This window comes from Anser anser (assembly GCF_964211835.1).
Source record: "Anser anser genome assembly, chromosome: 15".
NCBI lineage: Eukaryota > Metazoa > Chordata > Aves > Anseriformes > Anatidae > Anser > Anser anser.
The window spans coordinates 6,131,792-6,157,960 of NC_139736.1; the positions used below are offsets into that span (position 1 = coordinate 6,131,792).

At 44.1% G+C, this 26,169-nt stretch overlaps 1 protein-coding gene across 2 annotated transcripts; it reads left to right on the top strand.

The window, feature by feature from the left end:
• Positions 1-8: 8 nt before the first annotated feature.
• On the top strand, positions 9-25,804 carry CYP2W1 (cytochrome P450 family 2 subfamily W member 1). 2 transcript variants are annotated; one of them, XM_083799479.1, is made up of 15 exons: positions 9-1,135; positions 4,857-5,100; positions 7,445-7,540; positions 7,701-7,792; positions 9,307-9,432; positions 14,101-14,233; positions 15,617-16,473; positions 18,535-18,697; positions 19,965-20,114; positions 20,220-20,377; positions 21,898-22,068; positions 23,247-23,385; positions 23,738-23,922; positions 24,520-24,661; positions 25,171-25,804. In XM_083799479.1, the coding sequence occupies exons 7-15, from the start codon at positions 16,291-16,293 to the stop codon at positions 25,356-25,358; spliced, it is 1,479 nt and encodes a 492-aa protein (XP_083655605.1). In that variant the 5' UTR covers positions 9-1,135; positions 4,857-5,100; positions 7,445-7,540; positions 7,701-7,792; positions 9,307-9,432; positions 14,101-14,233; positions 15,617-16,290; the 3' UTR covers positions 25,359-25,804. The 2 variants fall into 2 exon arrangements, 1 of the variants encoding a protein (XP_083655605.1); XR_014572588.1 differs by lacking the exon at positions 9-1,135 and having other exon boundaries at positions 24,446-24,661; positions 25,171-25,309.
• The last annotated feature ends 365 nt before the right edge of the window (positions 25,805-26,169 follow it).

Consider the following 26,169-nt stretch of genomic DNA (forward strand, 5'->3'; position numbering starts at 1 on the left):
TTGGGAATTACTGCTTTAATTTGGGTGGGTGAAGGAGGGGAGAATCTATGGATATGCTGGCCTAATTTTTCAATAAGCGTTTGAGTGGATTTGACAGCCCTCACAGTCATGGATTACTACAAATCTTTAAAGTAAGAAATTTATTACTAGTAACAAATAACTTATGCTTTCTGACTTATTAAAGATGATGTTTTCAGCCAAAAAAGACTAGAGATCAGCATGCCCTGCTTTAACACAATAATTGCGATGGAGTTAACACAACGGTGAGCAGACTGCAGCAGAAGTGACCAGCCTCTGTCGAGCTGCTGATGGCTCAAAAGCGTTTCAGGATGACAGCTGGATGTGGGCTGTGGAGCTAGCTCCTTTGGAGGATGCATGCAGTGTCAAAGCAGGGATTTCCGAAGGGCTAGAACAAAGGATGGCACAGGTACAATGCAGGAGGAAGGAAGACATGCAGACAGGTATGAGAGAAGATCACAGATGAGTTGATGCTCTCAGAAGAGTAAGCTTGGGCAAATGAGGGGAGAAATGGCAGAAGTATAAGACAGAAATGCAGGTTTTCACAGAGTTGAGTGAGCTCACATGCAGCACCACCCTAATATTGTAGCTGTCAATTTAAATGATCTTGTTTCTTCCCATGTCCCCTTTGCTTTCTCTTTTTCTACCACTGATAAGGTCACGAGCGGGAAAGATCTTTCTGAGTCCCAAGGCTATATAAAGCTGAGCTTCCAGTGCAAAAGTCAGTGAAAAGGGTCTGTAATAAAGGGAAGTGATACTGACATTAAGTGAACTGGTACAAGATCTTTGGATCTTCTGTTTTATGCCTGAGAATATGCAGCTGAGAAAACCTGTTGTTAGTAGAAGCAGAAGCTGATGCTTTTTTCTCTCCATGAGAAAGAAAGATGAATTTCTAAGGGATGAAGTTTTCGAAGTGTCTTCTTGTGATTTTATGATTGCATTTTAGGTGTCAGAGAAGACTGTGTGTTCTGTCTTAGATATTTGAGAATCACCGCTTTCGATTTTTCTATTACACAAAAATGTGCGTCCTCATTGTGCATTTCTTATACCTTGTAGCTTAAAAGCACAGCACACTGCAAGCATATTCTGGAAAAGACTTGTAAAAAGGATTGCAAAGGTAAGGCCCAGGTGAACAGATGTGAACTTTTTATCAGTATGATAGATCTAACAAGATTTGCCTTCCTTGAACCTTTGTTCTGGCTATATGCAAATGCCATCAAGATTAAGAATGTCCTATTTCTTTTTACATCAATTATTATTAAAAGCATGTAGGGCCTGCCAGTCTGGAGTCCTTGTGAACAATAACATGGGGAATAGAGCAGCTAGAGCCTCTTGGCAGTGCGGTCTCTGCTCTCTTCTCCATCTCAGTTCCAACTTTCACTTCAGTGCTACCAGTTACGGGGTGAAGGGCATGGTCTTTGGCTTTCACTTCTTACAGTTACGGGAAATTCAGAAACTAACAAATAAGGTGTCTGTTGTTCTGGTGGTGTTTGGTAGAGAAAGCAATGTATCTGCCACGTGACTCTTCGTGTGTGGTACTGCTCAAAGGCCAGCAGTGTCTGGAAACAGGTTAAAAGGCTTGTGGAGCTTCTGCTTTGTGTTGTTACTCTACATGACATGGACTTTAAAGCTCAGTTGGAAATATTGTAAATAAATTCTTATACTTGGTGTTGTAGTGTAAATAGGAAGGGACACTTCACTTGAAATGGTATTTCACTTTTTTACTTTTCCCCTTTTCTTAAATCTTAAACTAGTAGGCAAACAATTAACCTTCCAAACACCCATGAAATACAAAAACAAACACATTTTTGGGAGGTGTGTGTTGTTAGGCCCATTTAAAAGATGAGATTGTGAGGACCTTACCCAACACGGTGTGCAAATTCAATAGCATCTGTGGCAATCAAATTCTGTTTCTTCAATATGTGAGCCACCAGGCCAGCTTCTGCTTCCTACTCAGCTTGGGATTTGAATCTAGAAATTTGGATTGCATAATGAATAAATTTAGTAGGATTTCCTTCGTGATGTAGTTTAAATTATATATTTTAAATTATTAAATGTATAATACCACCACTGAATTCCTGAACCTGGTCAAAGCTGTGCAGGAAGTGACAATTTGTCACTTCATTCATTTTATTCTGTCATTTAATCACCTAGAATATTCCAATTTTAACATTAGTTGTAGCTTAGCCAATCATATGGATACAGATAGGACAAAATGGTGTCTGGATTTCCATTTAAATGTCTGCTGGGTTAATAAAACTTGAATCCAAGGCTAGAAATAACAGTGTACAGTCTGACAAATTACATCTTCATCTGCCTAGTCTAATTGTCTTCTAGTTGGGCTAATCTGCGTTGTGTAGCTCCAACTAGAAGAACTCCTATCTTAAGAGAATGCTGAAGTCAGGGCTTCTAGGCAAAATAAAGGAACATTAATTACTCAAAATTGCTTAAAGCTGGAACTGTGCCTCTAATGACAGTACTAATTACTCAAAATCTGACAATGTAAAAAGTTCCCTTTAATTTGGCTGATCCTTGCCATGGATTGTATATCTTCTTGGCTCTCCACTGTCTGCCCACAATTTTAATTTGTTATCACCATTGTAAAATTACTGAGTAAATGAATTGTCTCTTCTTGTTTGGAAAGGATAGATCATAGCTGTTGAATGTGTAGTTTATTTCCATATTTTGTCCCCGTGGATAATAGCTCTGCTGTGTTTTTGTTAATTTTAAAGCAACGTGACTCTTGTCTCATCTCCTACCATTGCAGGTAGCTTAGAAATGCACTTCTTTGGTTCGGATTTGAAAGCTCTTGTTTGGTTGTTCGTTTGTTTGTTGGTGTGGTTTTTTTTTTCTTTTTTGCTGGGGGGGGGTGTGTGTTTTGTTTGTTTGTTTTGTCACTTTCTTTAACTTATCCACTGAGTCAGAGTCATAAAAAGCAATAAAACGAGATTTAAGTTGCGAAGTCAGCACTCAGAAAATTAGAAAACACAAGAATGGAAATTGTCTATGTAATTTTCATTTTACTCCTTCATGCATATGTAATATGGTGCACCAGTACTGTATTTTCCATTACATATAACTGATAAATCATTTATTCAGTGTTTTCCTAGCAATTCTGCTGCTATTCTTATTTTCAAAATTTAGTTCTACAAAGTCGTATTAAAGCTAGAGAAGTCACTTTGCTGTGTGGATTTGATCCTGCAGAGAAGAAATTAGTAGGAACTTTCCTATTCATTTCACTAGGTGTAGCAGCTAGTTGCAGAATTTTCATCACAAGCATTCCCTTTAAAACGTTTTAATATTTTAATTCATTTACAGTCAAAATACTGAATTGATGTTACTTAATTTAAACCCAGTTTTTGTTGACATAAAACTTTCCAGTGGCTTATTCTCGTTTAGTCTTTGGTTTCCTTTCATGTCTTCCTTTCTGTATGGCTGAATGAGCTAGTTATTTCTGCCTCTGCAAATAGGAGTATTAGTTGTTCACAGTGATTCCAGTCATACAAGGACACAATTAAATGTCCTTGCCTTTGCAGCACAAGCTTCTTTTAGCAGTGATTTATAATTACATTCTATTTTAATTTCTTCATAAGAACTTACATAGTCAACAACTTAATATGGTCAAAAATAATTGTTTTTTAAATTATGTTTTTTTCCTGCAGTGAGCGGGAACTACCGAACTAAATAAAACTAATGAATAAGTGAAGGGGGAAGGGCAAAGCAAAAGAGTGGTTTATCTTTCTTTGTCAAAACAAAGCTGAATAAGAAGCTTGTGCTACTAGGAAGGTTTGGCTGATGTTACAGACACGGAGGGAGGGGAGGGACCTTAGGATAAAAACAGAAGAGCAGTCATACAGTTGCTCTTACTGATTTTTCTTTTTTTCCTGCATACAGAAAATTTTTGGCATTCACCAACAAAACCCACAAACACACCTACGTCAAAAATTTAAATAGGTTTTGAAATCAAATACTTGAAGGTCAAGAAATGCCACATGTATATAAATGGCCAGAAGAATTCTAATTCTACCTCTCCGGGCTTCAACCTGGAGACTGAATGAAAGGGGATTGTGTTAGAAAGAAACAAGCAAAAAACCCCGAAGTATGTGAGCGCATAGTTGAAGATTGTTACCAATCATGCTTCCATGCACAGTGAGGAGGACTTACATTTCCTATTCATTTTAGTTATTTGGATTTTTTAAGAAGGTTTGTTGATAATTGAAGTATCACATAGCTTTTCTGTTACAACTGACATCTGTTTTCTTCATGGTCCCATTGTATTTATAAAACCATAAGCCTTGGGACACAGGGTCTGTCACTCTCATTTGCTTATAAATAGTTAGGGCTAGCTGTGGCCCTGTGAAAATAATCATTTGTTGTTGAGCTCCTGTGGACCCAAAGAAGGATGTTGAAAGCACGTGTTTCCCTGTACTCTTCTAGAGATATAACAGACTTTGGCAGCATCCTTTGTATCAGCCAGGCCTTCTTAAGCTCCATGAAATTGCCCAAATGTGGTACAGCGATGCTGTGTAGGAATTTGCCAGGCGACCCATGGCCTTTATCTGTGGAGCACTTTGAGACATGAGGCTGCAGGGTCTCAGCACCCAGCGCAATGCCTTCCTTGGCCTTGCCGCACATTTTCGGTCTTGGGCTGTTGAGACTTGCAACCATTGTATTTGTCTACTCCTTTGTGAGCTTAATTTGACTAAACAAACTGGTTTACAAGTTCTTTTGGCATACTGAAAGCTTGAGCTGCAGCCATGGTTTCTCTCTGGTAGCATAGATACGTGTAAATAGACTTTATGGATTTTACAGCTAGTGCTCTTTATGCTCTTTATTAGAAGCAGAAGCTCTCGCAGGATCCTGGAAATGACTGACCAGCGCCCTGATTTACCTTGTTAAACAAGATGGGTATTTCCATGAGCTGTCACAAATGCATGCCAGCAGATAGACAGGACTGCAGCGAGCCAAGAAACCAAGTATGGGCATCGAGCATACCAGAGGGCAAGAGTGACACTCAGGAATGTAACCTCCTGAAGTTCCCTGGTTAAGGCAAGATGCCACCTGGCACGACTCCTGGCTGCTGTAAGTTTAAAAATAACAAATAGCATCCCTATTACATAAGGAAATCTTTTGTCCATGTTTAATGGGGCAATTTGATAGGAGAGAAAGAATAAACATGTAGCTTCTCTGAACTCTTACTTGTGGTTACTGCTCAGGGCCAAAACAACTGAAAATACCACAGCTGATTGTAAGCAGGCACCCGCACACAAACTGCTGGCGTTGAGCAGATGAAATCGGTGAGAAATTCCAGTGTCTGAGCCTGCTCATCAGCGGCATCCCCCCAGTTCACCGCCCTGGTGCCAGCTCAGCCCCAGGAAGGACTTCAGAGCCTTTAGTGCTGATGGTGTTACTAGAGCATAAATACCTCCGAAGTGTGTGCGTAGCCAAAGCAGCCTGTAAGTCTCTGGATGGCCTCAGTGCCTTGCTTGTGTTCTGCTCCTTATCACCATCAAATAGATAATGAAGAAGCTGCTGAAGGTATTGTGGATGAAACTGAAACTTGCCCCAGTGGTGTAAGCTCATTTCACCCCAGGCCAGGTCAGTACGGCTGTTATGTGATAACCCTTACCAACATTTCTGGGAAGCTTCCCAGGCCTGTTGTTAGCAGATGATCCTCACACTTCCCTCCTAGATCCTCGGGCCTACCCACACCCTCTGTCCTCCCAGAACGGGTTGCTTCCACCACCCATCTTTTTGTGACAAAGTGCTTTCTGGTGCTCCTCACTTAAGTTAGGAGTGCAGAAGGCATTTGAGATGTAAAGGTCTCAAGATATCCTATCCCATAAGGACTGAATTATCCTTGATTGTAAAAGGTGATGCTGTCTGATCCTCATCCCGGGCTGTGCTGACTGTTAGAGGTCCTGGAGGATGTCAGAGGTTATTCAAGCACTTTTAAAACTGTGCTGGATGGCAAAAAAGCCTGACCCTGCATGGAGCCTCCTCCCTGTCCCGTGGTGTGGTGGGCTCCTTGTACAGCTCATGCAGGGCACACCCCTCCATCACAACAACCTCAGCATGTTGTTGGGTATTTTTATTGTTACAAAGAAGAAAAACTTTTAAGTAGTTTTGACTTCCAGTGGTTTCAGTATGCTGTCTAATCTCAAAGAAGGAAAACCTGCCATGGGCAGATGGTTGCATTATGGATATGGCACAAGTGCCCTCCTTTTCTTCCTGTACAAGCTCCTAAGCAGGTTACAGCTTACTTCAACTGGTGGGTGGAAATGTTCGACTGACTTAATTAGCAAAGAAGATGAGGAGGAAAATGGTTTGTCAAAGTTAGAAAATACAGAAGTTAGCTTTTATTTCCAAACAGGATGGATATTTTCCAAACAGGCCGGATTTCCTCTCGTCCTCTTTAGGGCAAGATGAAATGGCCTCAGGCTGCGCCAGGGGAGTTTTAGGGTGGATACTAGGAAAAACTTCTTCACAGAACGGGTTGTGAGGCATTGGATCAGGCTGCCCAGGGACGTGGTTGAGTCACCATCCCTGCAGGTATTCAAAAGATGTGTAGATGTGATGTCTAGGGACATGGCGTGGTGCTAGGTTAACGGTTGGACTTGATGATCTTAGAGGTCTTTTCCAACCTAAAGGATTATGTGATTCTATGATATAGCTATTTGGGGTCTGAGTCTGTGATATTGAAATAAAACTCCTTCAAAAACGATCACCTGTGCAGCAATTTGGCATGAGATAACTCTTTGTGCTTTATTATATCATATTTTCTTTTGCACAGCCAAAGCTGCAGACTGCAGAGCACAGTCTGCGTGAGGAAGCAAACTTGCCAATTGTTTCCAGAGATTGGTTCAAACTTAGAAAATATTCATTGGTGCTCTCAAATAAAATCAGGGGGTTCCCCCTTTGTTTTCTGAATCCCTTTTTATATTATTTCAGCTGTCTTTGGACAAAGAAAGGGAAAAAAAAATAACCACAGGGAGATCAGGAATACATCTTTGACATTGTTTAATAAGAAAATAGTGACTTTTGTTGGATTATTGAGTTAATGTGGAGCAGGCAGTCTCAGTCTTTGTTGGCTTTTTGTGTGTGTGTGTCCCAGTGGAAGACGAAAACATGGCAGGTGAGTGTGGGTTTGTGTTGTTCCCAACACAAGTGGTATAGATGGTTGCTTCTCCAAGAGAAGAATGAAGGGAATGTGACCAATGCAGTCCTTCTGCAAAAAGCACAGCTTGTGTGTGCACTTTTCTGCTCCGCCTGTGCTGATGCTCCCCTTTCTGTTAACAGAACGGCGTTTCACTCAGCAGAGTGGATCAGTCAACCTTTATTTGCATCACTGCTCTGGCAGTGGGGCTTGTATACCTTGTAAAACTGCTTTAATAGTCAAATTAAACTTTTGACCTGCTATATACAGCTACAAGCCACCAGTGTTTCGAGCTCTGCGAAGGAATGCTTCAGAGGATGCTCTGCGGACCCCGGCAGCAGTCCCGGTGTGGGCAGCTGAGCTCAGGTAATGGAGAACACAACCTTGTGCTTCAAACACATTAAACAGGAAGCAAACTTCACTGTAACATTAAACTGTGTGAATGATGATTGAAAATGGCAACTGCAGCATGCGTGCCTTGATGTTATAGAAATTGCTGATGCCCGGTTCGTTGTATATTTTTTAGAGAGATGAAAGATATTTGCAGTTCAGCCAGTGTCAGGAAGATTATCATCAGTCCTGTGGAACATTTTGCTGCAGAGATTTGAAAATGACAAGGTACCATGTCGTGCTGCTGCAGCCATACAGATTAAAAAGCGCTGTAACTTTTCAGTTTGTTTGTTTTTTTTTCATATTTGAAAATGATAAAATAATTGTCTCAGAGGAAGGAAAACAGATGTCTCAGCTGGCTTATCTAGAAAACACTACCATTTCTCTTAGGCACGACCTTTACCCAGGTCATCTTATCTTTCTTGCAACTCAGCTAGATCATTATAATGGGCACCAACTTGACATTCTCTTGAAATGGATTCAAAATCCTGCCCAAGCCATTTTGTGGATAGAAGAAAGTAAAATGCCTGTAGTCCTGTTCTGATTGTCAGGTTGCTCAGGCTATAATTCAGGTCATTAGGCTTAGTATATAAAGCCCCTCGTAATCCAAGTCTTAAGAATCTGAAAGGTCACTTGTGGTCCAGTAATCCTGAATAGTAAATGTGAAGAGTGAGTGGTGACTGTTTTGATCCTAAACCACCTCTTAAAATAAATGCTGGTCTCTGCCCCAAAAGCATATGCATGTTATTTCAGAATGGTCCAAGACGCCTTGTAAAGAATAAGCAGCTTGACTGTCAAGCAGTATCTTTGCAGAGCTGCCCAGAAATGGTGTTTGGTAACTGGCAGTGCAGGATGGTGGCATGGAAGGAGCCCTGGGGTAGTTCTGGAGGACAAAAGGACAAGTGGCAAGCAGGCAGAGCTCTGGGACATGGGCATGGACTGATGTGTAATTTACAGGTTGATTTCATGTGGTATTGCAATTAGGGAGCCCAGTCCTTCACCTAGCTCCTTAGCATCTCCTCAGAAAGATGACAGAGGGCTAAAGGAATGGACAACTGGGAATGCTGGGCCATTTATGGGACCACTTGTCATGCTCCCCGGCCCCATACCCAACACTCCTTTTCAGCCACGTTTTTGTGCTGAGTGTGGTTAGAAGCCTGCTGGGAGGAGGGCTGAGTGACTTGGTTTTCCCTATTTAATAAAGCCTTGCCATTCAATTTATTCAGTATTTGGAGTGAGTTCATCTTCATATTGTATTTATTCAGTGATAGTCTGGATATGGTTATTTTTGTGCCCTAAAGGGCCTACTTTTCTATTACATATTAATATATAACTTATATTAACAGTAAGGCATGGTGCATGCATAAAGGGGCACTGAATAGCTAGACTGTACTGAAATACCTGTGACCCCTTGGCCTTTCCATATAAAATGATTATTAGTACTTTGTCCTTGCCATGTTTCATCAGAGGATCCTGCCACACAACACATAGCTGGGGAGGTCTGATCATCCCTTTATTACAGAAGGGAAAAGCGGAGGGAAAGAGATTAAAAGATTTGCCAGCAACACAGAGCAATCAGTGGCTGTGCTGAAAATAGAAACCATGCTCCTGGTTTCCATTCCCCAAACCTGGCCTCTAGACAACACCGCTATATTAAAAATGTAAATGCAAATATAGAAAAATATTTCCTTTTTCAAACCTTCCCCACTAACGTTTTGTCCTTTTGACTCCGTGCTTCTCAGGATAAGCTGGTACCTGGCACTCGGATCAAAGGGTCAGCAACCAGATGGGCTGCGCATACTGAATATAGCCGAGGAAACTGGACAGAACCACCAAAACCTCAGTGACCAAACAGCTCATGGCCAAAGGTGGGAGGAGGCTTAAGTCTATTTTGAGACAGAAAAGTATTCAGTAGCTGCAGGCTACTATTCAAAATACTTTGATTACTGTATTTAAGGAAGACAAAAGTGATGCTGTTGTGATACCCAGTCAATCGACCTTTGTATTTTAGAAAATATTCTCTCTTACAGTGTACCGCAGATATGAAGCTAGCATTTTAAGAACATGCTGGCGTTTTAACTATTAGGTATTAAATTTGCAGTTGATGAGTAAATCAAACACGACTGAGGTTGGAAATACGTAACCAGAATGGAGAAGTGAACTGAGTTGCACTGAAGAGCTGCACAGCTGCGGGACCTCTTGCTCTTCAACCCAGAGATGCTGGCAATACCATTAATGGTCTCATTCCTTTGGGTTTGTCCCAGCCTTATTTTTGTTCCCATATTGTTCCTCTATGCTGTAAACAGGCGTGATGATCAAAAAATAAAAATAGCATGTGGATGCAACCCAACCAAACAGCCACAGTAAACTTCATGGGAGAAGCTGAATTTAGAAATGCAGCACTGAGTCATGCCAAATAGAGTCCAAGTTAAATGCTTTTTTAAGAAGCAATTAGAAAACAGTCTCCTTTTAAAGACAGGACAGCTAATCATCTTCTCTGTGTTCATTACGGGGCCACAGAGCTGCAAAGCAGGGCTAAATATTCTGCCAGCGTCACTCTTGCACGTCTTTGTATGAGCAGGGTGTGGGATGGAGCCGCACTTGCTGAGAAACTCCCCGCAGAGCTGGTGACAGCAGCGCATAATCCACCATTGTGTCCAGCAAAATGGCAAGCACAGCACAGAGGGGTCATCAGCATGTCGTCATCTGGGCGTCTCTTGAAGGCTGGGTAGGGGATTGAGGCCCCCCGCAGCGTGTCCCTAATTCCTACTGAGGTTAATGACAAGCTCTTTTATAATCCAAGGGTGAAACTCTGGGATGATGCCAGGGGACAAGAGCTGGCCTCAGTAAAGTTGATGCATCTTCCCTAAGTCGTCTCATCCCGGAGCTCAGCTCCTTCTGAATCTCTTCCCCTCTCTGCTCAGCAGAAGCCCAAGTAAAGGAGATGAGATGAACTTCTAAAGCCTGATGGCAAGCTGATCCTATCCCTGTACTCTGGAGTTTGGAAGCTCCTTGATCAAACGAGTCTGGGAGCAAGCGCTGCTTCCTGCAGGTCACTCACCTGCTTGGATGGTGGCACGATGGTGACAGGGGAGTGACACCTGCTGGTCCACAGGTCTGGGGAAACAGCCCGGCTTATCCACATATATTTGTTCAACTTTGATTGTGAAATCAGTCGAGAGCTGAGGTAAACACACAGGAATTTCTTCTGGGAATATTTTTGGGATTATGATAGGCTCTTCTTTATAAAAGGGAGAATGCTTATGAATACTTCAGTGATTTAGAAGATTGTATTCCACCAACGAGATTTATGTTTGCATAATTATAAAATTGGAATGCATAATGCATACTGTCTATTTCTGGCTTTGCTTCCCATCATCTCCTCTTGGAGCTCTAAGACTATTTCAGTATTTGGGAAAAATCACTGTTCAGAAAAATCTTTCATGTCATCTTCATGTTCATAGGTGTTAGGATGGCAAGAAGAAAGCAGTTCCCATTAGCAAAACTGTTGCCTTCTCCCTTTTTTGCTATCTCAGGAGGGCAAACATTTCACTGATGAAGACTCAACCTGATGAAATTTTCAGTGTTGAGCCAGCAGCTTCGGAAACATGTCCACATTATGTGAGGTTAACAACACTGTGGCCACTGACATTGAATTTTTAGTGGTTCAAGACCATATACCTGCAACCTAGTAAGACTTTTACTGGCCAATGGTTGATGGAGCAAAGCTCCAAGGATTTATTGCCTGCTTCCTGAAGAATTGCTCACAAGAGGGAAACAAGGTTGGCCAGCACTGTATCCCACCTTTAAAAGGGATGAGCTCCCTTGCTCCATATTGATAACTGTCTATGCTGCTAACATGGTCAGATAATACTGCTACCTTTTAACTTAAAATAGGTGATTGGACTAAATATTAATCTGTAACCTAAAGAAGAACATGGTGTCCCTTTGGCAAGTTTAGCACAGTCTTTGGCATGCATCTTGACCATTCAAGACAGTGACACAGCAAAGCGATATGGTGGCAAACGTTCCCAAACTCCAGTTTGCCAGTCCCTAGCTTGCTCCCAGCGAGGGGCGGTTTTGTTTAAAGCAGCTCCAACCCATGTGAAGGTGGGCTTGTTTTGTAGTATGGCCGCCGCTGAGGCTATGGGTTGAAAACCACAGGCTGAATTGTAAAACTGCAGGTTTCAGGTGCTCCGTGGGGGATGAAATAACCTACTCATGATAGATTGAGTTGCATCATTACTTGCTGGCGGCAAGTGGCCTGTCACCCTCTTCGGTCTGCCTGCTAGCAATGGCTGCAATTCTAATCTTGCCCCTGCCACTGTCTCATTAAACCTTTGAACTTTCACAGCTGGATTTTCCCCCCACAAACCAGGCATAAAAGCAGTGCTTTTGCTGGAGCTCACTCTGTGCCGCACTGATGGGTATTGTGCTGCTGCTGGGGAGCAGTGCGCAACGCCAGAGCGATGGAGTAGCTGAGAATGTGGCAGAGAAAAGATGCAATGGGGCCTTTAGAAAGACAATCTGCACTGCACTGCAGAAGCTTGTATTCAATTTAAGCACTTCAGCCTCCTTGTGACAAGTGCCTGGCTGCCGTTCTGCATACAAGACCTCTCCAAACCCAGGCAGAGCTTGTGCTGCCAAGCCCTGTTATGGGAGACAGCTTTTTACAGGCGGCTCTGACCTCGTGGACAAAGCTTTCGTAGGGATCAATGACTTAAAGGCACTCGTTGTGCGGTCAACAACATCCTGGCTGTGCAAGGTGCTTCACCACAGCCAGTGTGCTCAGCCAGCCTCTTCAAACCCACTCAAACACTGATTTCAAGGTTGCAGCTTGAATAACCCAGCCTGGAGAGGGCTGACCTTGTTATCGCAGAGAGGTCAGCCGCTGGTTGGTGTGTAGCAACAGGGAGCTGTGTAGGTAGATGACTTTGCCCGTGATTTCATGTTTGCTTTGGAACCACCATCGGGGTCCCGCTCTCTCCCCCCATGGGGTGAGACTGGGTGATGTGGGTGCTGGGGGTGGCAGTTCCCATGGCTCTGGGGATGGCAGCGTGCATTTCCAGCAAGTCACAGGCTCAGCTTCACAGAGCTTTTTGTGCAGGTGAAGGTGGCGCAGCCAGGGCAGGACTGTCCATGGATGCCCTCAGGGAGTAGATCAAGACGGGCAGTGAAGGTCTTTTCTTACAGAGAGAAAAAGGAAGGGGCGAAGCTGAAATCTTGGCAGAAAGAGCAAAAAAAGTATTTATCTTAAATTTGTGCTTGTGCATTATTAAGCGCCTGCTAAAACCCATGATTGAAGCTTCGAGGATTAGTGGCCAGGCAAATGGGATGAGAATGCTAGGGAAGGAGAATTTTAAAAGCGCAGCAAATCCTACTTCAAGTTGTGTTAAAGTTGGGTCTGCCAGTGGTGCTGGCATCGTGGGGAAGGAGATCCCAGCATTATGGTTAAAAGCAGATCCTGAGGCCTCAGAAAGGAGCGAAAGGTCTGTGAGCAGAGCTTGTGCCAGGCTGGCCCCTGGAGCCTGAGCATCTCAGAGCAGTAACGCAGCATCAGCCGGAGCTGCTGGGTGTACTGGGGAGGGGACGGAGCATTTGCTTCCTCTGCCTGCTTACTTCATTGTATTCCTTTGAAAAATATTACAGAGTCAAGGAAAGGGCAGTCTGGTTTGGGACCAAGGCCTTTTCTCTTAAACAGAAGTTGAATGCTTTACTGCCTGTTGCACAAAGCCACCAAATGCTCAGAAGGGACATTAACTGGTGCACGCTGCACACCCGTGGGAGCGGCTGGGGAAGCAGTAGCATGGGGCAGGGACTTGGCTGCAGGGTGAGAGCACATGCTAGTGTGCTCTGTGTGTGACCGCTATACCTGCTGGCTATTAACATGATGCTACCCAGAATTACCAGATGTTGCTTTGGGGACAGATTAATGTACCTGCTAAATGTAGTTCTGATATCACTGGAAGATTTTGAAGGCCCTATCTTCTGATTCCTCCAGGTGCAGGGCTTGAGTGGCGTGCTGTTCCCAAGGCCCCTTGCTATGCAAAATTACAGAACAGTACAGCCAGAAATCGGGATTATCACACCCCACCTGCCCATGGCTGGCCCCACGGGCTGAGGCAGGCGGGAGAGTTTGGTTTCTGCACTCCAGTCCTCACTGTTCAAATTCTGATTTGGAAGACCTTGATCTCCAAATGCATACCACATAGGCCAAGGAAGGACTTTCTTTCCCAACAACAAATCCGTGGGTGGTTCATACCTGGAACACTCTGTGTAAGGGCCTCTCTTTCTGTAACTTCTCCTCTGAGTTGTGGCGTGACCCTGCCAGAGCTGGGCAGGTTTGGTTTTTCAAAAGGTTCATTTGCTCCTAGATAAAGATTAATTTTCATTTTAATTTTTAACTTATATCTCTTATGGGAAAGTGTTTTTGCATGCCATTTAAGATGCTGTTATCTTTGCCCAGCTTTACCTCTTCTGTGGGTTGCTTCACCCAGCAGGTAATGAATAACCTTCCCCCTTCCCTCGCTGCACAGGCTGCAGGCAGAGTGCTGACTTTTCCCTGCTGGGTTCTGCGTGGAGATGCAGTCTTGTTGCTTCCTCGCTCCCTCTCCAGGAATCACAAAGACATTTTCAGCACCCAGCTGCCACCTCTGCCTCTTGCTTTTGGTAAGCGTTACGGTGTGAGAAGACGCAGTTCCTACACCACTTTCTGCTTACCTCCTGTTGTACGGAGCCCAAAAGACCTTCCAGCGATGACGGTAGCAAAGTTGAGTCAGGCCCATGGGAGCTGCAGCCACAAGGGCTGCATTCACAGCACAACCCCGCTGCTCCCCAGGCCAGCCCGGAGCAGGGCAGCGCGCTGCAGTCCTCGGGTGGTTTGCTCAAAGCCACACAGACAAGTCATTGTCCCAGCGAGGACGTGAAGGCACATATCCAGACTCCCAGTCTCCTGGTCTCACCACAGGAAAAGGCTGTTTATAACACGAGTGGGTTTGGGATGAAGTGGTCCAGGGTGTGTGAACCTGCTGGGTCTTGGAGCAACCGCAAAGCATACCGAGGGCTGACGCCACCTCGTATCACAGTAGGGATTAGTGTGAAATCCTTGTGATCTGAAAGGGTTCCGAAAAGAGACATCAAATGTGCTTTTCCTACCTGTGGGACTATTGCATCAGGTGTTAGACTAGGGTAATTTTACAAAAGCAATGTGTGTTTCCTCTAATGAGGAAACCTCTGGCAGGTCTCACTCTGTTAGATGACAGAAACCAGTGGGAACGGCAGATTTGGCACAACACCTTCCACATCCATATTGGTTCGATAACCCAGCTCTCCAAGACGCGTTTTTTTTTGTATTCGTTTTGTCCTGTAAAGAAGGTAACACTGTATGGAGAGCAGGAAGAAAGTCACCTCACTGAAATACCCGCTCATAAAAGTTCGAGGCACAAAACTGAATTATAACTTTGGAGTTTCTAGCAGTGAATTAGTTTTTCACCAGCCTCTGATGGGAGAAAAACAAGAGGAGCTCAGCAACTGCATTTTATTGAGCTTTCTATAACACAGTCAGCAGTAGGGAAGAGTAAGAGCTGTAGAAGTGCCTTGTTAGATGTTGTACACAGGACTGGCCAATTGTTCAAGCCTGGTAGCTCAAGTTTATTTTTTTGGAATCACTTGTAGTTGTGGGGACCCTGTGTGCTGGTCGGTGCTGGAAGCCACCAGCAGAGGGATCGATCGGAGAGGTGCTGGGCAAACCCCAGCCCAGCAGCAGCAGCCCAGTGTTCTCCAAGGGAGGCTGGAAAAATGATTGCAAGCCAGTAGCAGAGAAAATGAGCTGAACACTGTGTGTACAGAGCCGATCGATCTGATGTAATGGTGGCACATAAGCAGGCTGTAGGGCTACCCCAATGGAGAGGTGTAGCTTTCTGTCCGCAGTCTACAGGTAGATCTTTGGGACAGCCCAGATTCAAAGTGTCAGTAAATAGGAGCTGCTCGTAGAGATTAGCAACAGAGCTCCAAATCTGCAGAGGCAACAAGTGTGTCCTGGATTTTTTGCAGGTTTTTGCATTGTCCAGTTCTGTTTCCTTTCATTTGGAGAAAATGCTTCACTGCAAGGACACAAGGAGGTGGAAGGAGCTGGAGAAGTCTTACAGCCAGCTTCATGCATCGCCTGGAGCAAGTCTCTGCCTGCAGAATCTGCTGCTGCTTTGCTGTGCTATGGGATGGGCAATGTTTGTGAAGGATTATTTTGGGATCAGCATTTGTAAGGTAAAGAGCTAGAAGATAAAAGGTGAAGATCTGCCTGTGTTCAGGGAAGAGGCTGAATGAGGAGAATGGAAGAGTTTAGATGAAGAGGATGGAAGAGAGGGATGAAGAGGAAATGTAAAGAGGGATTTCATGATTGATGCCTAATAATGAAGCAGATATGGGACTCCCAGGTGCTGGGCAAATTATTGCAGGCAGAAGAATTTAAGCTAAGCTTTGGCAATGAAGCAAACCAGCCATACCCCATGATGTGGGAAGCCTGCAAGCCTGCACCTCTCCAAATTGTGTTTGGACTTTGCCTTTTGCAGACATAAATTCCGAGTTTTGTGGAGATATGGGCGTGGAAGGGAAGATTGTGCAAAGCTCAGAAAAACCCCTGGTATCAGTTACTCTGAATAAATATAATGCGAGCATTCCAATAAACGCATCTCTCGGTAGCTTTTCGGAAAGGCAGGCTCCACCAAAATATGGCTGCCTTCATGCCCATCTTCATCTGTGGGCTGTGCTTGTTGCTTTTATTAACTGCACTCTATGTTTTACAAGGTTTTAAGCAATCAGCTTTAAAATTGCCTCCCGGTCCATTTCCTCTTCCAATCATTGGCAACCTGCACTTGCTGGACATCAGAAGGCAAGACAAGTCCCTAATGAAGGTAAGAACAAGCATCCTCTGGTTTTGGGGTGTTCAGGGTGTTGGGTGTCAGTAGGTACCTGGCTAAAATTCTCCCTCAGATGACAGCTCTGAGATAATTGTTCAGTGCCAAATGCAGTTAAAAAAAAAAAAAAAGTTTAATAAATTAAATGTAAAAGTTTCAAAATGGCCAAGGAAACTTTTGAATCCCAGCCCTGCAGAGATTGATGTTAAATATGAGCAGTATTTACATGAGGACTACTCACACACTGAAAACTATGAGTGTCCACATCAGTTCAGACTGATGAACCTCAACTTTGGCATCTTCCTTGTGTTGTGAAATACTTTAAAACACTTGAGTGTCCGCGTGGCCAAGTTGAAAGATGGATGCTTAATTGTAGTTGCCAAAATAGCTTGTATTTCTTGTTCACGATGGCAGTTCTTTGAATGGGAGTTAGGATAGCACAGCCCAAAGAAGAGAAGTAGGAGAAATCATTTGAAACAGTGAATGACTCGGATTTGTGCAAGACAAAGATTTGGTAGGAATCACAGTTGTCTTGCATCTCTCTTCCAGAAAAAAAAAAAAAAAGAAAATTTCCATGTGTTTATTCTCTTAGAGCCAAAATACGGCTCAGTGGGCATTCCACGAGTCGGGACCCAGGGTGTGAGTATCCTGCTCCTTACACCAAGCCTGTTAGCATCAGTTTGTCAGCAGCCCTCCGGAGTGCTAAGCACTGTGTAGGTAAGAGGGATTGGCTTTCCCTATCTCTCTCCAGTCACCGTGACATGTGAGGAGCCTCCAAAATGCCTATGGAGATGCATCTTCATCCCTGTTCCCATCCCACCAGCCAGCCCCCAGTGCGCTCGGCATCCAGGGCTTGGGAGCTGGGAAGCACGTTTGTCCCACTGATGCCTTTTCTCCCCCATTAGATTATAGCATCAAAAAAACAACTGAGAAAGATGCCTGCTGCCGAGCAGACCCAGTTATGCCTGCTCTGCCCTGACTTGCATTCATGCTGGAAACTGCGAAGGGGAGAGCACAGTGAGAGGGTTCCTGGGGCTGCAGCAGTGGGCAGGTGGCAGGGATGGTAGTTGCCTAGTAGATTATGCAGCAACCGAAATATTATTTTGAGTGGATGACTGAAATCAGAATCCTCTGAACATATATATATATATATATATTTTTATATATATTATTTCATTTTTTGCATAAAGAAAATGAGTCTGGCTATACTGCTGAAGTGCAGATTAAACTCGGCCTGGGCTACCTGTTGGTTTGCTACAGCTGCAGGGGCTGCTAAGTTTTCTCCTCTGGTTTACATTTCCTGAACTGTCCGTTTTCTGGGACACCAGGCTCGATCTCATAACAGCTTTGTGCTGTTTCAATGGCATTGCTCTCAGTCAAGTCTTAAATCCCCGTATGGCCTGGCAGGACCATGTCCCTGAGCCTTCCAGCGAGCTGCTGCTGCCCAGATCTCAGATCTCACCAAAGCATCGCTGGGGGGTACAGACCTGTCCTGCTGTGCAGTGGCTTGAACGCTGTGGTGTGGCAGAAATAGAAAGAAGTGTGTGGGACAGTGGTCATTTTCTAAGATGGGTTGAAAGAACAATGGTTTCTTGTATGTCCATCCGTGGTGAATCATATTGCATACCTCTTTGCATTAATTGTGGCAAAACTTTTATTTAAATTCAGTCATAAATTAGGTCACCTCTGCTCTTCCATCCTCTCGTGTTGGGCTGTGGCATTGCAGCCCACCAGGTCAGACGTTGCCCAGTAGCTGCCTGCAAGATGTCCCTGATGCCTTTGTGCTGCTGTTAGCGTCTGAAGGGTCTTGTTACTTTCTACCTCTTTAACCCCCTGGGCCAAAGCGGGTCCAACCAGCTCAGAAAATGAGTGGGTTTGTGGGTTGAACAGCCCAGTGTTTATTTGCTTTGATTCCTGTTTTATTGAAGTGTCTCAGGGTTCAATCTCTGGCATCTCTCCAGCCCCTCTGACCACAGGAGGAGGAGCGAAGGCAATTCCTTAACCACCACAGCAAAACACACTGCTACCACTGACGGCTTCTATTTCCTCTCCTTGTAGATTTCAGAGAAATACGGGCCAGTGTTCACTGTTCACTTGGGGTTTCGGAAGGCGGTGGTGCTGACTGGCTACGAGGCAGTGAAAGACGCCCTGCTGAACACGGCGGATGTGTTTGCAGACAGACCCGTTATTCCAATCTTCCATCACATCCAACATGGAAATGGTACTGGAGGTTTGAAAAGATAAGGACGTGTTCACTGCTGGTTCTTAAATGTGTGGGTTTTTTTCAATTGCAACAGTATTTAAGAGTTTAGAGCTGCACACGTACCTTCAAGGGCTATGTTTGATGGGTTTGGGGGCTGTTGTTTGTCTTGTTCAGAAGAATAGTTGTAGGCATCTTTTTATGTGCCTTATCAGTTTTTTTTTTCTTTGCTTTTAGCAGCACTTGGGTTCACATTTCAAGGGATTTTTTACAGTGCAGAGGGAAGGAAATTATTTTTCACATGAAGGCCGAGGTCCTTATGCAATCTCTTCTCTGCTGTTACTGGGAGTTCAGACAAAGCCTGGATCATGCATGACTCATGATAAAGACTGCAAGAACTGGCAAGAGTGCAATAGCACGGGCTGTTTGTACCTCAAACAATTACTTCTGTAAACAGATTTTTGGCATGTTTCTGAATTGCATGCTAAAAAGTAATACATTGCCCAAGACTAGACATTGAAAAACAATGAAGGGAATAATCCAGGGCTGAAAGGAAAAGATCTGATGACCTAATATGTATATAATGCATACGGCGTGTGGGTTTTTTTTTATCTTGTTTTTAAGAGTGAGGCCCAGGGTGAGGAAGGGCACAGTATGCTGCTTTCCCAGCCCATGCATGAAGATGTAGACTATGTTCAGCCTCCGAAGCCCACCTGGGAAGGGAGGACTTCTGAATTGTACCCAAACTGTCTCTGTCATAAAGGTCTCTGTCGAATACAAGTTTTTTTGGCTGATTACCTAACGCCAGCTGAGGGATATTTCCTGGCTGTAAGCAGTGGTGCCTCCCTGACACCCCTCCTTGTCCCCCTGCACAGAAGAAAGTTCGTCCTCTAAATGCAAGCTCTTCAGGGAAATCATTTGTCCTGTTCATGACATGGTCAGAGCAGTGTCATCTGCTCCCAGCCTTGCTCTCTGAAACAGCTGCGCCGTTTTTCTGAGGAAAAACAAGTCAGCCTGAGACAATTACCATGCATAGAGCTTTTTGCCATGTATGGCTGCAAAGAGACAAAGCGATAAAGAAGCCAAACCCAGAGATTTGGTGTGAACAGCACCTGACTGCTTAAACGATTGCCTCCTGCCCTACAGAACCTACCTGGGTCTGGCCTTCCCCAAGCACCCCAGTCCTCTCCCAAGCAGGGTCCTCTGGGCTGCAAAATACTTGTGCTTGTGGTGGTTCTGAGAAAATCCCATACCACCTCAGCAAAAGAGCCATGCAATCCCTCCGTAGGTGTGTTCTTCTCTTCTCAAGAGCTCTGGAGGAAGACACGGCGGTTCACCGTGGCAGCCATGCGGGACCTTGGCATGGGGAAGCGTCTGGCAGAAGAAAGGATCCTTGAGGAGCTTCAATTTCTCATCGGACTGATCAAATCCTTCAAAGGTGAGCTGGGGATGTGTTGGTTGTTTTATATTGGCAAAGCCATAGTGGAGATCTCTGGGTTGCTCTGGAAATCCCAAATGCAGTTATGATTTTGTTCATTCCCAGGTGGACCTTTCCGACTTCGGTGTTTGAATACAGCCCCCACCAACATCACCTTTGCTATACTCTTTGGGAGAAGGTTTGATTATGAAGACCCAACATTTGTCACTCTGCTAAGACTCATAGATGAAGTTATGCTCCTTCTTGGGTCTCCGTTCTTGCATGTAAGTCACCCTCTGTGTTGGGAAGCTCCAGTATCTCATTGGAGTTGGTAGCTCAAGGCGATTTACTAATGCTGGATGGTTTTGAAGAAGCCTTAGGGTACTGAAACGTAACATTCTTTGTTTGGGGGTTTTCCGCCTTTGTGAAATCCCACTGCGTATGTCCCACAGAGGAGGTCCAACATCACATGGTAACATTGGGCTGAAACACTGAAGTGACCTTGTCAGAAGAAAGGATGTGCTCACTTCTACAGCTTGAAAGTGCAATAACTGAAGTTTCCAGTCATACTCCTAGTATTTTTGGTCTAAACAAGGCTCAGGTGGAAGAGACTGGAGGGAATCAGGTGCCTCTTGGAGAGCATGGCCAGAATTTATGTCTTTAAAAACACAGCAGTGATAGAAATATCAAAATACTGGCTTTGTGTATGTACCATCAGAAATAGCCGTGCTGTGTGAACATCCCAGAAGTAACGAGTTGCCTTAGGATGATTTCACATGTGTTTGGGAGTTACCAGCATTTGGTGTTTTGGCTTCTTGCTACATGAACTAGCAAAGTCGCAAAGTACAGGGTTGCAGACTCAATATACAGACCACTCACACCTCCTATTGTGGCATTAAATCAGTTGGGAAGTGAGGGCATGCCTGCTAAACAGGGCTGCACAAGAAGTGTATTCCAACTAAGGGGCTCTCATCTGCTCCAAGAGCTCTTGTTAATATTAATACATCACAAGGAGCAGAGTATTAGTTACTCAAGGTAATATTGAAACAGTCATCCAAAAAGCTGTCTGAAAAATTAAAAAAAGGGATGCTGATGAATTTTTACCTGAATAAAAACAATTTACAATAAAGACATGGGCAACATCCCTTTTCTTTTAATCTCTACAGCAGGTTTAGTTTTTGCAGAAAACAGCAAAATTATAACCAGTTAGCACAGGGTAGAGCAAGAGATTTGTGAATTTTATTCTGCAGCCAGTTTATTTCTAACATTAAGAAGTGGCGTAAGTAACTCCCTGCACATAAAATGCAACTATTTATTGTGCTGTGAAATTGAACGATGCTGAGAAGTGAGTGTAATTGATTTATAATTCATGTGAAAGTTAAAAATGATGATCTAACAACTTTAAAACATGAGGATTTTGGCTTGCTAAACACCCGAAGTTTTCTTTGCTAAAGTGTAATGCTTTATCTTTTTACTTTATTACCTCCTTAAAAATGTAATTTCATTGTTTCATGAGTTCACTATCACTTTCCCTTAATTGTATTTTTTTAATTCATGTTTATAGGCTATGTCTAGACAAGTCTGATTAGCTCCATTCATTTCTGTAAAGAATTCATTTCTGTAAAGAATTTTTAGTAAGAGGAGACATTTTAATACACTAAATTTTTTTAATTACCAACAAAGAGAAACTCCAATAGTATGTCATTTGGTTCCTCACTTAAATGATTTCTCCATTATGATACTTAAGTTTTACAGTGTAATTGGGAAATGTATATTTTTCTGTACCTTTTTCCTTTTTTTTTAGCTATTTAATTTCTACCCATTCCTTGGATTTCTCTTCAAACCTCACAAGATTATACTGAAAAAAATAGAAGAGGTGTGTGTGATCTTAAAGAAGCACATCAAGGAGAGCAAAAAAAACATTAATGGAAACAGCCTGACAAGCTATATTGATGCACTGGTATTCAAACAAGAGGTATTTTAACAATACAATGATTTCTGGTATGGTATCTATGCGGAGACACTCCGTGTTCCTTGATTAATGAATGTGCTCTGCCAAGGTCTACATGAAAATATTTAAATTTTGGATAAACATCCTCCTATTGTAACAGAGATTTTTAGACCTTGTTAATACTGCATGAAGTGGGAAAAGCAAGAAATAGTCAATTAGACTGTGCTGTTAACTAGACCAATGTGTAAGACTTGTTCTTGGGTGTCAGCTACAGTTCCTTCCCTGCTGGAGGTAACATGATTTTTCCAATGTACTCCAGGTAGACATGTCTCTCTCTGCGGGCATGGGAAGACAAAGAATTCCCAGTTGCAGAGACGCACAAGTTCCTTCTGTGCTTGTGCAAACACATCAGGAGCTTCCACTTAGTGGGTTTACAGGCAGGGATGATAGTGCAGGACTACAGCAAGGATTGTTCGGTCTGTCTTCACCCTTCCTCTCCAAGCGTTTGTACTTGAGGCAAGAGGGGAAGGGATGGCAGCTTGGGCTTGACCCCTTGAGCACGTGCCTCAGCTGTAGCATTCAAGAATGGGCAAAGTGCTTCCCGGTGGAAGCACGAAGCAGGAGAGCAGAACTGAAGTGCCAGTGATATCCTGGTGCATCTTGGCACTTGTGATTCACATGCATCACACTGTAAGGTCTCTGAAGACTACGTTACCCATTTGGGTGGTATCTCCTTTAACATCTTCCAGGGACAGTCCCTTGTAGATAATGAGATCTTATATCATGGTGCTCATCATTAAAATAAGAAGTCAAAAAAAAAGTAATGAATAGATGTATCCTAGACTGTTAGCAGAAGTATTTGCGTATACAAAAGGTGGGTCGGCAGTGTTCTTTCTAGATAGGGATGTGTTCTTTGAGTTTTCACTACAAACTTTAAAGCTAGTGGAGGACATTAAGCAGGAAATCTCTAGTACATAGAGCTGGTGTGCTTGGAAAGAGATGTAAATCCTGACTAGTTCTAGTGACAGGACTGGGAATCAGCAAATTCAGGACTAGAACATGAGTTGTTCTCAACCACCTGGAGGTGGTTCCCAGCTATCTTCCACATCCTGTGATCATATGACTCTGGATTTGAGAGCACCATCCTAGTTCTGTCTTTCCATGCTAAAAGCAGTGACTTTTTCTTTTTTTTTGTGCTACAGGAAAAAAATAAAGATACTCCTTTTCATGATGAAAATGTATTGGCCTCTGCACTTGACCTGCTCATGGCTGGCACTGAAACAACATCCACAACATTGCAATGGGCTGTTCTGCTAATGATGAAGTACCCTGAGATTCAAAGTAAGACACCTTTATGGTTTTGCTTTTCTTACCTAGGGTATTAAAGTACTCTGCAGTGACTTCATAAATGCTGCTCGCCTGTAAAAGTGTCATAGCTGCCCATGTGTGCTAGAGCATCCCAAACCTGAGTACCTGAAACCTGTCCATCTCTGTCCAAGCTTTGCATGCTGCCATTCAGGACCAAAGGATCTGAGGGTTTGTTCTCATATCTGCTCCCAGGGGCTGGGAAACTTCCTGCCCTGCATCTCTCACCACCCTGAGGTAGTTCAGCCAACAGTCAGTGTGGGCTGGGATTTGGAAGGTGCTTTACCACTGAGGGAAACTCACTTCACGCCTTCCCTTTGCCCTGCAGAAAAGGTGCACGCAGAGATTGAGCGAGTTCTTGGCCCTGGCTGCTTGCCTACCTTTGAGGACCGGAAAAAAATGCCCTTCACCACTGCAGTCATTCACGAAGTGCAGAGATTTGTCACCCTCCTGCCACACGTTCCCCGGTGCACCTCCACTGACACACATTTTAAAGGCTACTTCATACCCAAGGTACTTGCTGCTCTCCGGACGAAGAGCAGGGTGGTTCACATGCACCACACCAGTGACCCACAGGGCAAAATGTCACAAGAAGGAGGGGAGCTTGTGGCACAGGGCTTTCAGTGGGGGAGGGACAGTTTCCTAATCCTCCATCTCCTCAGCATCCAAACTGATGGAAGTGTGACTTCTGGGTTATGCACGCAACTTCCCATTTTCCATTACTCTGTTTTCTCATTCAATCTTGATAATCTCGAGTCCATTCCCTATTCTCTTAACTCTTTCCATTGTCATTTGTGCCCTATAAAGCAGTGCTGCCTTTGGAGTATGGTGGCATTGTCGTATTGCCTATTTGAGGCAAGCAGAGGTCATCTGGCCAGGAAGGAAGCGTGGCTAATATTGTTCAGTAACAGCACACAACCACTGTTACTTAATCATATACTACTCAGTAATTCCAATGAACAGGGTATCTCCACTAACTAGCATCATCTGGTCTTGCACAAATCTAGAAACTAGTTCTTTGGAATTTTGCTTGCAGAGAGCCCAAAGGGGGAGGTGTGGTTACGTGGCTGGATGGGCAAAGCCCTTAAGCAGAACGTGGTTGTGCTGCAGGGAACTACAGTGATTCCTCTGCTCACCTCTGTGCTGCTGGATAAAACACAGTGGGAGATGCCAGATGAATTCAACCCAAACCATTTCCTTGATTCAGAAGGGAACTTCGTAAAGAAGAAAGCATTCCTGCCCTTCTCAACAGGTAACAAACGTGTGTGGTCTTGCACAGGGCTCTGAGCACCCAGTGCTCCACAGCATACAACAGTCAAGAGTCAGGATTGCCTCTAACAGAGTGCCTCTGTTAGGAACAGCACTGATATCACTGGTGGGAATGGTGTAGAAATATCTGCTCTGGGTCTCGATGAGTCGCAAACAGTCCCTCACACTGGGAGGCACACTGTGCTGTTCGGTTCAAAGGCACCACTGGGAACTACAGAGGACTCAACACCTTCAGGCAAGAGTTCTACCTTCCCTCTCCCTTGGGAAGGACAGTTTCTAGGTTATCCCAAATCAATTCCTTGCAGGCTCAGAGGGAAACAACCACGTTCAAATAGGTGTAGGAGACCGGTGGTGGTGGCTGCTGAATATCTCCCCATGCTGTTTTGCATTCCTACAGCCTGTTCTGTCCCTCACACTGTTGCTACTAAGCAGGAGGGAAGAGTTGTCTGGGGAGCCACCACTCTTCAGACAACGACGCTTTTGGCATTGCAGGGCGGAGAAACTGCATTGGAGAAAGCCTTGCCACAGTGGAGCTCTTCATCTTCTTCACTGGCTTGATCCAGAAATTTACTTTTAAGCCTCCACCTGGGGTCAAAGAATCAGAGCTGGACACAACTGCAGAGGCTGGATTCACCATGAGACCCCATCCGCAGTGTGCCTGCGCTGTGCTACGCCCATAAGCCCAAGGCTCGGAGCTGAGGAAAATCCTTGTAATTGTTTTGTGCAGAGCCCAAGAGATGTACAAAGGAGAAACCAGATCCCTGTGCAGTAGACACAAGTAGTGTCTTCTTACTCAGAGCCTTTCAAGTACTGGCTTAATGCTTGAAATTTTTATTGAACAAATATTTTTCTAAGAAGCAGAGGAGAGCTGGTGGGTAAGGTTACCTGGAAAATACCAGCCAGATACATGGCTGGAAATGACAGAACCGTCACTACTTTACACATTAAATACACAATGTAAGAAAGTTATCCTTGTTCTGAGCTTCTGAGAGAGAATGCTTCTCAACTGTGGGTTATTTCTTCATTTGGAGTGCAATATTAGATACCAGTGTTGTCTCATCCTTGAATCCCTGCTGTTTTCCCATTCCTTGCTGTACACGTGATAAATTACTCCTCGATACTTGCACTTTTTATGTCTGAGGCATGTTCTTCCAACACTTTCCATTCTTCTGGGTTTGAATACCAGATGCAAACCCTGCACTTTTTAGGTTCCCTGTGCTCTGAGGGACCTCATCCCACCCCTTCATCACCGAAGACAATCGGACTCTCATTTACAGCAGCTCGCTTCTTCCTTGGTCTGAAATGCTGAGTGGAAGCCAGAAGGATTTGATAGTACTGCAGGGAGGTCCATTGAGTCATTGTTCCACAAAGTGTTTGAGCAGGTTAACCCCTGGGAGGGATCCTTGTCTGCTGCAGGATGAGAAGACTCCTATCCCCTGTGAACCATCTGATTCTCCCAGGATAACAGTAAATAAATAGTGCGTATATCTT

Excerpts from the sequence above, each read along its gene's own strand:
- CYP2W1 (XM_083799479.1), top strand. The coding sequence starts at position 16,291 with ATGGCTGCCTTCATGCCCATCTTCATCTGTGGGCTGTGCTTGTTGCTT. Across the intron at positions 18,698-19,964 it reads TCACATCCAACATGGAAATG|GTGTGTTCTTCTCTTCTCAA; the intron begins GTACTGGAGGTT and ends ATCCCTCCGTAG. Across the intron at positions 20,378-21,897 it reads TTGGGTCTCCGTTCTTGCAT|CTATTTAATTTCTACCCATT; the intron begins GTAAGTCACCCT and ends CTTTTTTTTTAG.